Source organism: Columba livia, chromosome 9 (assembly GCF_036013475.1).
Source record: "Columba livia isolate bColLiv1 breed racing homer chromosome 9, bColLiv1.pat.W.v2, whole genome shotgun sequence".
Lineage (NCBI taxonomy): Eukaryota > Metazoa > Chordata > Aves > Columbiformes > Columbidae > Columba > Columba livia.
The window spans coordinates 5,471,596-5,485,389 of record NC_088610.1 but is presented as its reverse complement, the minus strand read 5'-3'; the positions used below and the strand labels follow the sequence as shown (position 1 = coordinate 5,485,389).

At 48.5% G+C, this 13,794-nt stretch overlaps 1 protein-coding gene across 1 annotated transcript in view; it reads left to right on the top strand.

Annotated features, from left to right (window-relative positions):
- PSMD1 (proteasome 26S subunit, non-ATPase 1) overlaps positions 1 to 4,611 on the top strand; it is a 69,616-nt gene extending 65,005 nt beyond the window's left edge. The window contains exons 23-25 of the mRNA XM_065072856.1: positions 1,442 to 1,588; positions 3,430 to 3,584; positions 4,395 to 4,611. Of these exons, the coding sequence (XP_064928928.1) occupies positions 1,442 to 1,588; positions 3,430 to 3,576 (294 nt within the window). The 3' untranslated portion in view covers positions 3,577 to 3,584; positions 4,395 to 4,611. The remainder of the gene's footprint in view (positions 1 to 1,441; positions 1,589 to 3,429; positions 3,585 to 4,394) is intronic.
- The last annotated feature ends 9,183 nt before the right edge of the window (positions 4,612 to 13,794 follow it).

Below are 13,794 nucleotides of genomic sequence, written 5' to 3'. Positions count from 1 at the left end.
CTCTAATTTGGAAAACATATGGCAGCTAAAATTCTCACTGTGCCCTGACAACGGACTCTTCCTTTTGTGCTCTGCTAACAGATGCAAATATGCCAAGAGCAGTTGTGAGCTGAAAGTGTGTTATGCTGACAAGCTCAGTAGAAACCTTTCTGATTCCACTTTATATGAGAAAAGAAACCTGGTCAGGGAATTTTTGTTCTCTTTAATTTTAAAAAGAAACATGCAAATGCTATGTGAAAGAGCGTGGGGTAGGATCAAAGGTGTATGTGTAAAATGACCTTCCTAGACCTACATGCAACCACGCTGTAGGCACTGACCTTCATACACTTGGCCCAGAAGAGGAATCATCTTATGCATTCAAGGTAGAATATCCGATTTTTGTCTTTTTGCTCCTTTATCAATGTTTCCTTGTCATCAAACATTGCCTTTGCTTTGAATTATTCTTACAGCAGTATATACCAAGCAAAATGTGCTGAACAGATGCATGTTTCTTCTAAAATTGCTACAACCTACATTCAAGTACAGGTGTTAGGAGGAAGCAGTATATTAGACGGGATTCATGTGTCATGTCTGTGTATGCTACAGATGTCTGAAAACTTTTCATGGCTGAATTGAGCAGAAAAACGAGGGTAGTGAAAAGGGAACTTGCTGCCACCTGCTGTGTTTGAGTCGAGTGTTTTGCCATTGTCCTAATATTTTAGAGGTATAATTGCTTTCCTGTTTTTCTTTTATGCCTGTTGCAGGACTAGTAATCCATAGCTTCCAAGGGATGTGCACAGCACCAAGCAGCCACCGTGCCAGAGAAGTCCTGTCTGCTGTCACAATACATGCCATGCATTTAGTGATGTCCCTGGTCATTTCCTACCGGTTCCATCTTTTCTACAGTCTCTTTTCTTTTGTTTGCAGTTCAGACGTTCCCAAGCAAGAGGCAAAACGTGATTCATGTTCTTAAATATGTAAAGGATTCTGTGTTCTTTTTCCTTCTGAGCTTTTGCCTCCAGCTGCTGAGTCATCGGTAAAGGAAGGTTTAGCTGCAATTCCCTGGGGAGTCACTGAGACAGAGTCATTTCAGTTGAGCTGCTGTCCCTGACGGCTGTACAGCCGTGAAAATACAAGGGCGGCTTTTGGCAATTTTCATGTGCTTAGTGATGATATTAAAGGATCTTCAGCTGGGAACTAAAAGTGGTGAGTTTACAGAGAAACTATTAGAAAGGGAAGCCAGAGGTAAACTGTTTTGCTGCCACCTCTTGTTGAACATTTTTTCAGCTGCAGCTGAGCACGAGGTGTTGCTGTGGTGGGAGTACGGGGATCCACTCTGGCACTGCCTGTGCAGCTCAGAGACACCCGCCAGCTTGTTCCCCAGCAGATTTTACCTTACCCTCCGGAACCGTGAAAATGTTAGAGGCTACTGTTAAAATCAGTTTGATCTTCCCTTCCACAGGATGAGACTGAAAAGAAGGATGAAAAAGAAAAGAAAAAGGAACCTGAACCCAACTTCCAGCTTCTGGACAACCCAGCCAGAGTCATGCCCGCTCAGCTCAAAGTTCTCACTATGACAGAGAGCTGCCGATACCAGCCTTTCAAACCAGTAAGTGTCACCTTCCTAGTCCGTGCACCTGACGGTGTCCCCAGTGCTGGGCTTGTGCGTGAGGCCCAGGAGTTCAGTGTTTACATCAGAACACCACTCACAGCTGGGGCAGCACTGCAATGTGTTTGAGAGGTTTGCAACTTCACTGTTGTCGTATTTGCTTTTTTGATGTCCCAATTTCCAAGTGATCACGTGCAGCTCTAGTTGGGGGAAAGCCAGAGCTTCTGCGAACCTTTTTGCTGTGCTTACGCAGCTTTATTTTTGTTTCTTCTTCTACATATGCCGGACACTGTAACCTGGAAATCAATTGGACGTACTCTGTGTATTAATGACGTTGCTGGGGACATGAAGGCTGAGCCGTGATCTCTACACTGGGTTGAGAAATTGTACAGGCTCATTATCAAAGCAATGAAATACATTAGGACTTGTGCTTTATTATTCTAGGGTGCCATTTATACCTGAATGGAGTATTTTTTTTCATTAAACAAATTTCTTAATCAGTTACATCAGACCTTAGAAAATTGCCTTCATCTCCTGTTAACATAAAGAGATGATACAACTCTCAGATGGAGGATTAAAAAGACCTTTTAGCATTAGCCCAAGGGGTTAACTTTTCTCTAAGATGCTCAAATATATTGCAAAGCTAATAAGCTTGCTCCTGACCTCTAAATCTCCTGAGTAAAATTCTTCTGGCCTTTATTTTTGTTCAAGAAATAGCACCCTTGACTTCCCCCTTTTGCAGGATTATGCGTGGGAAAATGGTATTCAGAAGTAGTAATATTTTTTCCAGGAAAATAGTCATGTCTTTAATAAATTGATTTCCTGGAATTCTATCAGCACATTGGAATTCTCTGCACTTCATCCCCTTTTGAAACAACTTCTTCAGCAAAGCTATGGAAGGATTTTTTCAGTTTCTACCCTTCAAAAAGCAGAGGTGACCCAACTGGTATTTGAATTGGGAAGAGCTGCTATGTGGTCCACTAAGTGTCCACTTGTGGAGCTGAAATGTGGCCATAAGTAGCTGTTTGCCTCGGTTTCCAAAGGAGCCAAGTCCTTGGTGAGGGGAATGCAGCTCACTGCCTTAACCCCAATGAATAGGTTTTGAAGAGAACAGAACAGTGCAGGTTTTTTGCTGGGATTTAGGGTGTGTAACCAAGGAGGCTTTTGAAATGGAGCTGTTGTGGAGCTTTGCTCTGCTTTGGGGAACGCCAGAGTAAAAGGCTTCTTTGAAATGCTGTTTATAGCCTGGAATCCAGCTGCGGTCAAAGCTCTGATCCCAGCCAGGCGTCACGCAGCGCTGCCTCTTCGCACCTCGTGTTTCGGTCCTGGAGATGCACCGATTTGCTTTAGCCTGCCAGGATATTTGGTTGTGATCTTTGTAATTAATTCTCCTTTGTTTTACAAGGTTCTGCTAATAGGATTCCTCAGTTGGTGGAAGCTGGTGATCAGATTAGTGTCTGTTTCAGATACCCTCCTGGGAGGTGGCTACACAGAGAAGCTTCACTAAGCTTTGTTACCCTGAAAAGATGAGCCTTATAAAACAATTATGGTTCAATTAGTTTTCATGTGAAAAGCCCCAGAGTGGGGTAATGCTGTGAATCCAGATGCCATTTTCTATCAAACTGAGACTTAGACAGTGGGAATACAACAGGTAGCCTGGCCAGGCTCTGTCTATTCTACCCCGATCAGGCAGGGATCCGGGTGGGTGTCAGACACTTTGCTCTCTGAAACTCACTCCCGCTGTGGTGTCTCGTGTGCTCTAAGATAAACAGTGCAGCCACAAACACTGCACCCTGAGGCAGAGGTGAGCAGTTGTAATGCTCACTGCACTTGTCTTGCAGCTTTCCATCGGAGGCATCATCATTCTGAAGGACACCAGTGAGGATACGGAGGAGCTGGTTGAACCTGTGGCAGCTCACGGTCCGAAGATCGAGGAAGAGGAGCAGGAACCTGAACCACCAGAGCCCTTCGAGTACATTGATGATTAAGACCTGAGGTACAGTGTAGTGTGCGGAGTCACCTTCGTTAATCCCAGTGTAGAAGCCTCTTTGGATCAACTGAAGCAGTTACCAGCACCCACCACTCTTGTTTTAGCTCTTTAATGGCTTTTGCACCAGATTCAGAAACATGCTCCGTCCCAAGTTGAAGAGTTTGGCAGTAATAAAAGAGAAATCAACTGTGCTGGATCAGGTCTGACCCATTCGTACTGGATATGGTCTCTAATCTCGTAAACTTCATTATTCTTGAGTAGAGCCTCACTGGGCAGAGTTAGAGCAGTGCGTGGGGTCACAGGCAGCTGCTGAGCTGGGAATAATCACCTCATGAAATATGGTCCCAGAGGACAAGTGGTTCATTTAACAAAGTTGTCATCTACTTGACCTCAGTGTGGCAGGATTGGTCTCTGCTTTCTGGGGTTGTCTTGTCTTCCCAGCGGTGCTTAGCAGAATTTAAAGACACTCCAGCTGTGGGCTCTGTGGTGCTCTCTGAGCTCAGCCTAAGGATACTTACAGATCTGTTCCAGGCAGTTCTCAGGTTCCTTGGTTAAAGTGCCTGAACTGATGTGCAAGTTTCTCGCTGAGAGGCAAAAACCCAGTTGCTTTATTTCCAAATATGGGCTGGCATGTCCCAGTGCTCCCAAGAGCAGAGATTATGCACTTGAATTGGTGGATGGGCAGGAAAACAAACTCCTTGCTAAAAACTGTAAATGTTGCGTCAGTGGCAGGCTCGGGTGAGTGTGTGGGGCCAAGCACAAGATACCTCAGTTAAATACATTTGCTTTTCTGGTTTCTCCTTCCCCTTCCTCCAGGATCACATCCTCTAAAGAAGACACTATGCTTGATGTTGGAAAGACAGACAAGGAGACCTTCCTGTCAAGATCTGCCGTTCAGTGCATGCAGCCTCAATCTGTGCTGAGCTAAAGCCGATAGTCCGCGTTTTATGGCTGAAGAACAGATATATGCTATTTAGTGTACTCTTTCACAAAACCTTTTCAAATAAATATATTAAAAACTCTTGACAGAAAATTTTCTGGTTTAGAAAACAAAAAGGAAGCCTAACAACCTTTTCCATTCACCCCAAATGTTAAAAGCTAGACCCAAGTCGTGCATCTTCCTCCGGCATAGCGTGGCTGACTCTGCTCCTCTGTAGAGTGGCTGGGATCTGTGCACTTCTCTGCTTTCTCTGGAGCTCATTTGGGCTGAGCAAGGTCACCAGCCCCAGTCTGGCCCAGCCGTAGCTCTGGTGCTGCAGAGAGGGCAGGTCTGTACCTGCCAGCAGCTGCCCGGCTGAGCTCTGCTTCCAAATTATTGTACCTCTGTGATGCTGACTTTGCACTGATCTTCCCCCTTGCTCATCCTGGTATTCGTGTGACAGAGTGGAGCTCACAGAAGGGCTCTGGGTGTTAGTGATGGGGAAATGGGGCAAGTTTCTCTTTGTTTCACAGAATTGCTTTTCATTTTTGTGTGCTTTCACCAAATATGAGGATAATAACTGATGTGAGCAGGCAGCCAGAAAACACATTACAGGCCTGGATGGAGTGAATCCAGACATGCAAGCTGTTACACTGCTGTGCATCATTAGCCAAGGGGGGATTTACAGTCAGGGGGATGGAATGAGTTGCAGTCAGAAGGAAAGAATGCGGCTCAACCGTTCACTGTGGGCCCAGCCAGCGCTTCACCTGTTGGGCTGTAACGCTTCCTGCTGATCCCTGCTCAGCTGCAAGCCAAATACTGGATGAAGCTCTAGCGTTTGAGACAGCACTTAAACGGAATCAGGTTTTTATTGTATGCATGTTGGGAACAATTTGCTCCATGTTAACATGAGCTCATGGTATGTGCATCGGTAATAATGGAAGACAAATCTTGCATGTGGGGCCTGGGAGCTTTTCCAGCAGATGGTTTATTTTGGTGAATGTTAATATAGCAATAGAATAGTCTACCTTTGTTCTTTGCAAAGCTTAATCCAGAACAGAGGTATAGGACTGAAAGCCAGTTTTGAGTCTTAGGCTTCAGTCAGAAGTCCCTGAAGGTGAAATGGTGTCTCAGGGTGCTGGTCAGAGCTCGCAGTTCTGTGTGATCCAGATCTGCTCTCCCATGGAGCAGAGCCAAGAATGAACCTGAAATGGCTACAGACAATGTAACTGTCAGTAGAACTGGAAACAAGGAATCACTGCTTCGCTCCCATGGTCATTCAAAGTGAGACCTGGTGTTATGGAGCAAGAAAGAGAAGCTGGACAAATATCCCTTGTGTGGGTCTTCCTGGTGCTGGAATCCCTTCCCTTGGAATGGGCACCTCTGTCCCTTACCCCTGCCTGTTCTGCTGATGCCAGCCAGTGTGGTATGTGATATTTTCCAGGTAATTTGTTGGTAATGCCTTGTGTTATCTTAAAAAATACCATGGTAATGTGAGGACACTGGGAGGAGGACAAAAAGAGAAGAAATCAGGTCACTCAGCAGGCTGTGGACAGGCAGATATTGCTTGGAGATTTCTAGACTCTGTGAAGAAATGCTGGGCATAACGGTTTATATCGTATTGATGCCTTGGCAGAGCTGTGAACTGTCTGCTTCTATTCTCAGGACTTTTAGCTGAGCCTTTCGTGCTATAACGGGCGTTCTGGGGTAGCCAGTATGTTCCTGATGCTTGCTGTAGGTTTGGATCTCAGTGCGGCTGTGTAACCATGTGCACAGAGCAGTTCCTGCTGAGCCATGCGCTGTCTGGGGCACCATCCAGGAGACCCAGTTCTTGTCCTAAATGATTCCCTTGTGCCTGTAAGACCCCTCCTGCCCCTGGCAGCGATGTTTCCCAGAGCTTCCCTGGCACAAGCAAAAGTAAAAACCTCAGATAGCCTTGAGCTGGTTTCTGATGTACTCTGGTGCCACAGGGTACGCTTACACTTGGGCAGTCAGAGTTTTAGAAGAACTTTTGGTGGCTGTGGAAGAAAAGGTCCATGTGTGCCAGGCTGGGGAGGCCAGGAGGGACATCTGGGGAGTGGCCTGTCCTTTCTTCCTTGGCTCTGCTGCTGGCTTGTCTCCACTGTATAAATGCACAGGGGAGCTGCATGGTTTAGGATCGAGACCATATGCAGAAAAACATCTGCTGCCTCGGCTTTCCCCTACAGCTGTTTCCTGCTTGTCAAAATGTCCTGGACAGGAGTCCTGGGGACGGGGAATTGGATCTGGAGGAGCATTGATGGAGGTGGCTGCTGGTTATAGAGCGAAGCAAACAGATCAGCAATGTGAGGAGGAGATGTGGCTGGGTTGCTGTGGGCTGAGCGGGAAGGGGCAGCTCGATGGGATGGTGCTTGAGGGAACACGTGCTGCTCTTCTAGGCAGAACAACCATGAGGAGCGTTTTCTAGCAGGTGCAGATCAACCATACATGCAATACATACATACGTGCAATTGGGTTTTTTTCTACCCTCAGCGTATTTCTTCAGTGCTTCAGGCTGGTGAGGATGCTGCTCTGTGGGCACCTGAGGTGTCACACGGTGCTGGGCTGAGGTGCTGGGCTTTATGGGCTTTGCCAAGGTGCCACTTGAGAAATCTGGAAACATTCAACCTGTGACTTTGTAAAAATGATGATGATGATGATAATAATAGTAATAGTAATAATAATAATAATAATAATAATAGGCAAAGAGGCTGTAACAGGCCCAGGACAGTTCAAGTAAACCTCTCTGAGAGTCTAGAAGTGTTCTGGAGATACAGCAGAAAACCTGGAAAAAATTCCAAGGAATGGCTAGGAAATCTCCAGAAATGTTCTGGAAAGGTGCTAGAAAACCTCTGAGAAGGCTCTGGAAAGCCTTCTGGAATGGATCCTGCCCCCTTGCTAAGGTGTCTGACCAGTTTCCCTGGGGATAGATGGGGCCAGTACCTGTGGGACTGGCTCAGTGTTGTGCTTAGGGGACTGAAACCACCTCTGGCTTTCTGCTCTCCAGTTTGGAGAAGGCATGGTGGGAGCCTGGAAAGCTTCAGTGCTGCTTTAAATCACATCATTTAGCCACAGTGACTAATTAGCCATGATTTCTTAGGAAGTGCTGCTCTCCTGGGCCTGTCTGGGGACACTGCGGGGGGACCCACCCTGGGGTGTTTGCCAGGGGCTAATTGGACCTGATGCTCCTGGGTTTGCCGAGGGAGAGGCTGAGGTGGCAGGAAGCTACTCCCGTCCCTCCTGACTAATGGGCCTCATCCCCCTTAACCCTGGTGAGAAATAAATCACTTCAAAAGCATGCTGCTCTGACAGGGCCCAGAGTCATTGACATGTCGTCAGTCTCCCCATTGCCCTCGTTTGCTGAGTTACGAGCCCCCTGCTTGGCACGGCGCTGGGGATGGAGATGCTGGAGGCAATGCTCCCAGGGCAAGGGGTCTTCAGGGACAGGGCTGACACTGGTGGGCACTTGACAGATCTCGTCCTCCCACCTCTCCATATCACAGCAGTGCCACCCTCCCTATCTCTCCCCTTCCTTCCAGGGCCAGGCGAAGCTTTTCCTCCTCACTGCTCAACAAAGGTTGGGCGCTGCTGATAACGATGATGATGTTGGCCATTTATCTGCCAGCATCCTGGAGGCTGGAGCGTCCCCAGACCTCACCCCTCCCAGACCCCAGCCCGCCCCAGGCTCTGCCCCTGCCTGCTGCTCTTGGCGTTGGTGACGGGTTGGGTGTTCAGCCCAGCTCTGGGGACATCTCAACTCTGGCAGCAGCAGGATGGGGGACACAGGGAGCACGGACACCACAGGACTGTGAAACATTTGTGGTGTGTGCTTGCAGCCTCAATGGGACTCAAGGCCTCCACCCAAGGGCGCTGATCTGTCCCCAGGGTGGTTTCACATGAGAGCAAGGCGCTTTGCTCCCTCAGTGGAGAATAACGGGTTTTGGCAGACCTGGTTCAATGTGTTTCTCCAGCACTGGTGGGACTGGGCTGACCTGTGCTTTGTGCCCTCACCCCTGCTGCTGGGGTCCAGCTCAGAACTGGCTTGATTTGGCCTCTGAAATCCTGCTCTGTGTGGGCAAATAGTCCAGCTGGCATCAGCCTGGCTCCAGAGTTTTGTTTTGAGGTCTCTGCTCCAGTTCCTGGCATTGGCTGCACAGCTGAAGTTCTGCTTTTTGCCCAGAGCAAACACTGTGTGGGTGCTCAGGAGAGCCATCGTTGTCCCTTCCAGGGCATGGGGAATCGCTGTTACCCACATATTGCAGAGAGGTGACTTGAAGCAAATCCTATTTCTGCCCAAGTCCTTTGGAAACCAGCTCAGCAGAGGTCCCGGAGACCATAACCTCAGACATCCCAGCCCCGTGGGCTTGCTCTGACAGACCCTTTGTGTTTGCAAAGCGTGTGCAGAAAGTGGACGGTGGAGGGTCTATAGTGTGAGGGTCCGGGTGAAGCGGGTCCTGGCGAGCGGGGCAGGGTGATGGGGGACACCCAGGGCTCGCTGCTGTGGGGCTGGCCCGGGGGAAGGGCAGTCGTCTGGTGGCAACAGCATCCCTGGCCAAGGGTGTAAACAGCTGGTCTGGTGACCCAGGGAAGCATTGCTGCAGAGGCGAGGTTAATTGTCAGCAGAAATTATGGGGACATTGTTCTTCCAAAGATAACCTGCGAGGGATGAGCCATCAAGCAATTTTTTCCCCTTCAGAGTGAAGGAAAAAGACCTGAAATATTGATGCGGTGTCTTTGTTCTCAGCTTTAGGCTGGCTCTCCCATTTAATTGTTTTTCTTCTTTCCTTGTCAATGGGAACCAAGATGGATTAACTTTTTGTTTCCCCACCATGTCGTCCCAGAGGAGAACCTGAGATAGCTCCTGCAGGGCTGGGCAAATTCTCTTTTCACTTGAACTTCACACAGAGATCTCTTTTATTTTTAGCTTAAGCATGAAATCAGGCTTTCAGGAATGAACAAGAAACAGCTGAAAATAATTTGCTGGAATCATCTGCACTGGACAGCAGAGTTCATGGGCTCATTCAGAGGTGAAACCTAGTGCTTGCTCCTCTTGTGTGCCTGGAGGTTTTGCAGATTGTCCCCAAGTGATGGGGCAGGTGGCAATCGGTCTGTGTTGGTGGCATGAGACAGGTTGCCACCGGTCTGTGTTAGCGGCAGCATCAAGTCTGTGCCCATGCAATGAAGGCACTGAGGCTCCCAGGCGTCAACATGGGGACTGAGGATGTTTCTCCTGATGATGAAGCTCCCTGTCCTGCTGTTTCTGTTCACCTGTTTTCCCAGGCTATTTTTCCTTTTGTTTGTTGGTTTGTTTGGTTGTTGTTGTTGTGGGTTTTTTCCTTCTTGTTGTTGTTTTTAATAGAGCATCTCTGGCTCTTCCCTCCTCCCAGCCCCCTGCCGTTTTTGGCTGGAAACCCTTACCGTCACTGCAAGCCAAGCTCTCTCACACGTTGGTGTTCACTTTGGCTGGGGGCTTAATGACCCATGTCTTATCTAAGTACATGCCAGCAAGCCCAGCTGTGTCCCCCTTTGGGCCTGGGGCACTGAGCTGCTGTCACCCCCACAGAGCCACCCCAGCCCCACAAAGGCAGCCGGTCTCTCCTGGTTGTCAGCTCGGTCCCTGTGGGGATCTCTGAAGGGCGATCTCTGCCACAGCTGGACAGGCACCACGGGCTGATCGGGCTTTGAGGGATGTGGGGGGTGACATTGCAGGGCAATATGTTGAGCCCTGGATGCTCCTGTCCTCATCCACAAAGTCCTGCTGGGAGAAGAAAGGGCTGGCTCCTTCCACAGGGGGCTGCACAGTGCCTGGGAGTCTCCATCAGTTTGCAATGGAGCTGAAAGAAGCTTTTTGGGGACCCACCAGCCAGTCCCTCCTCCTTCTCTGCTCTGTGCTGTGCGGGAAAGTTGATTTTACCCTCTTGCCTCCTTTGTGCATCCTGTGGCACAAAATCAAAGTCTCCATTGTGCCTCTCCTGGCCAGGGACTTGGATTACAGGAAATTACAGAAGAAGGGTCTGCATATAAACAGCCTGGCGCGGGCTGACCGCATCCTTCTGGGGTGAGGTGAAACTCGAGGCTCGGCAGCAGCTAGACAAGCTCCGTCCAGGGGAGACAGAGCAGCGTTATGACAGCCTGATGCTGCGGGGAGCAGAGAGGTTTTGCAGTTCCTTCGCATGGGTTTTCTTTGCCAAGGGCCCTGGGGAAGCTTTGGTGTGTGACTCGGTATGTGAGCAGCGTCTGAACTGCCGGGCAAGCGCCCTGCCCGAGCGCAGGACGTCGGTCCAAGTAAAACCCCTCTGCCCCACAGTAGGAGCCAGTCTGTGCGCCAGATGTGACCAGCACCGTGTCATCAGTTAAAAACTCTAATTAGAACTCTTACTTATTGTCCAGAATGCTCCTTCAAAGTATTTGTTGAAAATCCAAACCAAGATCTTTTTTGGTGTCTAAAAGCTGAAGTTTGACTCAGAAAATAACAGGATGTTTAAGCTTTAACAAATGTTCCCCTCTTGCCTGCTTGCTTTTATTTTTAATGCAGACTCTTGGAAAGGCTACGGCAAGAAGACATTTCCTGCAAAATCTTCCACTTGGGCACAGAGAGTACCCTTCTGTTTTTCAGTCAAGCAACAGGACCTGCAGCTGGCAGGGTCGGTGGCCCAGCCACAGGAATGCTCAGCCCCCGGGGAGGTGACGGTGACATCTGCCCCAAGAAAAACCTCAACCGTGGAGCTGGGGCGATGCCCCAGGTGATGATGAATGTCCTCCCTTGGACACGCAGGGCCGTGGAGTCCGGCTTTTCAGGTTTGAGGCGCAAGCTTTGCATCTTCTTGACCTTACCCCAGGTGCTGGTCAGCAGGTGGGTGTTTGCAGCACCTCCCCAAAAAGGTGTCTCTGTCTAAGCATCCTGGGAGCACAGCAAAGCCTGTGCAGGGCAGTGTGTGCACAGTAGCCTTGCCTGCCCACTGGAAGGGGACTTGTGCAAGAATGGGAGGAGAAAAAGAGTGAAAAATGTGATCAAGCAAAACCCAGATCCCACACATCCCTTCCCACCATCCTGCCTGCAAAACCATGTCAGTCCTGCTTGGCTACTTAGAGGAGAAAGCCAGCTGGGTGCACATCACCCTGAAGATGGGAAAAGGAGAAAATCAACATAAAATCCCTCTCCCTTCCCCAAGGGGCAGTGCCTGATGGCCACCAAATCAAAGCAAGAGAGAGGGAACAGCGGGTAGTGCAGCTGCCTTAACAAAGGAGGGCAGCTGCATCTGGTCTGCTCCAAAACCTTAGGACCACTAAGAGAATCTTTTACTCCTTTAGAAAGTTAGAGAGACAGGTGGCAAACAGGAGGAGTTCACAGCCCCATTGCCTTCCTCCAGCTGGAGCAAGGGGCCCAGAGGGCTGCACACACAGCGGAGATGAGCGGGCTGGAGATGGCCAAGGGACCCTGTCACTCCTCCTGCTGGGGATGGGCTAGATACCCAACAGGCAAAACTCAGCATAACGATTGGAAGTTTGCCATTGTGAGAGTTTGCTGTTGTGGGATATCCATAGAAGTGTGTGCAACAGAAAGAAGAAACCTCTGGCTGTAGACATACTCTATATATACGCAGAGTATATCTACAATTTGTATTACTAAGTATAGAAGTTTCATGTGTATGAATGTTACGCTCGCTTATATACATAAAACTTTGGTATTTAGTATATAAATTACAAAATCCAGGCATTCCAGTTATTGGCTCAATCGTGTACCTACCTGAGCATTTACCAGTGCACACAGTGACTACAAAGCCAATTTGAATGCTGATTGTCACCCTCTTGGTGAGTAACAAGAGCACAACCCAATGCTCAGTTCTGCTTCCTAGCAGTTCCCTGGTGCTTTCCAAAAATGTTCTTTGCTGTACTTTCCAGAAATTTCAGTGGGCTTTCTGTGGGTTTTCAATGGGCTTTCAAGGAATTGAAACTGGAGTCTAGGAATTTTACCTTTTTGGGAATATTTCTTTTTGCTTTCCAGCAATATCATTGTTCTTTCTAGGAACTGCAGAGATCTTTGTAGGGATTATAGACTTGAATTCCAGCGTGCTTTCTGGACATCACGTGAAATGTAACTAAGCAAAAACTGGGCTAAAATCATGGCTTTGTTGCTTACTGGGACAACCATAATTTGAAGAAGCAGGGCAGAGGAAAGGGTATACATTGTCAGGCTGCTTGTTCCCTTTGTAAGTTATTTAGGGTCTTCCTTTCTTTTCCCAAAAAGCAGCATTCTGCTTCAAATACCAGCCCACAGCCGCCTGGCCGTGGAGCAGGGGTGAGAGAACTCCCACGGGTCATGGGTGGAGCGCTAGTGGCTGCTCGCCATCTGCCATAACTCAGCTTCGCATCACCTCGCTGTTTCCAAACATTTCACTTACTAAGCTGATAACTTTAGATCTGGCAAGAATATGCAAGGGAGCCTTTTTTTTATTTTTATTTTTTCTGTTCCTTAAATATATATTTTTTGATTGCATAAGAAGAGCAGCCTTAGATCATGAGGCAAAGGAAGGCTGTACTCTGAAACGTGTTCACCCACGCTGGTGTTGGAAAGTTAAGGTTTGGCTGGAGAGACCTTATGGTTGTCTACAAGCACCTGAAAGGAGGTTGGAGCATGGAGGGGGTTGGTCACTTCTTCCAAGAAGCAAGTGATATGACAAGAGGAAATGGCCTCAAGTTGCACCAGGGGAGGTTTAGATTGGGTAATAGGAAAAAATTCTTCCTGGAAAGGGTTGTTTGGCATTGGAACAGGCTGCCCAGGGCGGTGGTGGAGTTGCCATCCCTTTAGGTGTTTAAAAGGCGTTTAGACGTGGTTCTTAGGGACGTGGTTTAGTGCTGGAGTTAGTTATGGTTGGACTCGATGATCCTGAAGGTCTCTTCCAACTGAAACAATTCCATGAGATGGTCTCAGAGTAGAGCAGTGCCTCTGAACTGGCTGGTATGGTTAGCTTTTGGGTTTTGTGAGGTTATTAAGGATCAAAACCCATGTGTGGGGGGCAGATATAAATCTCTGTGTTTATTTTCAGCTGCCCACTTTAGGAGCCTTTTGAAAGAAGAAAGGTGGTGCTGTGCTGCATCTGGTTGCAGGACATGCAGAGGACATGAGCCAACAGTGTGCCCAGGTGGCCAAGAAGGCCAATGGTGTCCTGTCCTGTATCCAAACTAGCGTGGTCAGCAGGCCAAGGGCAGTGATCCTTCCCCTGTACTCTGCATTGGGGAGGCCACACCTGGAGTATTGTGTTCAGTTCTGGGCCCCTC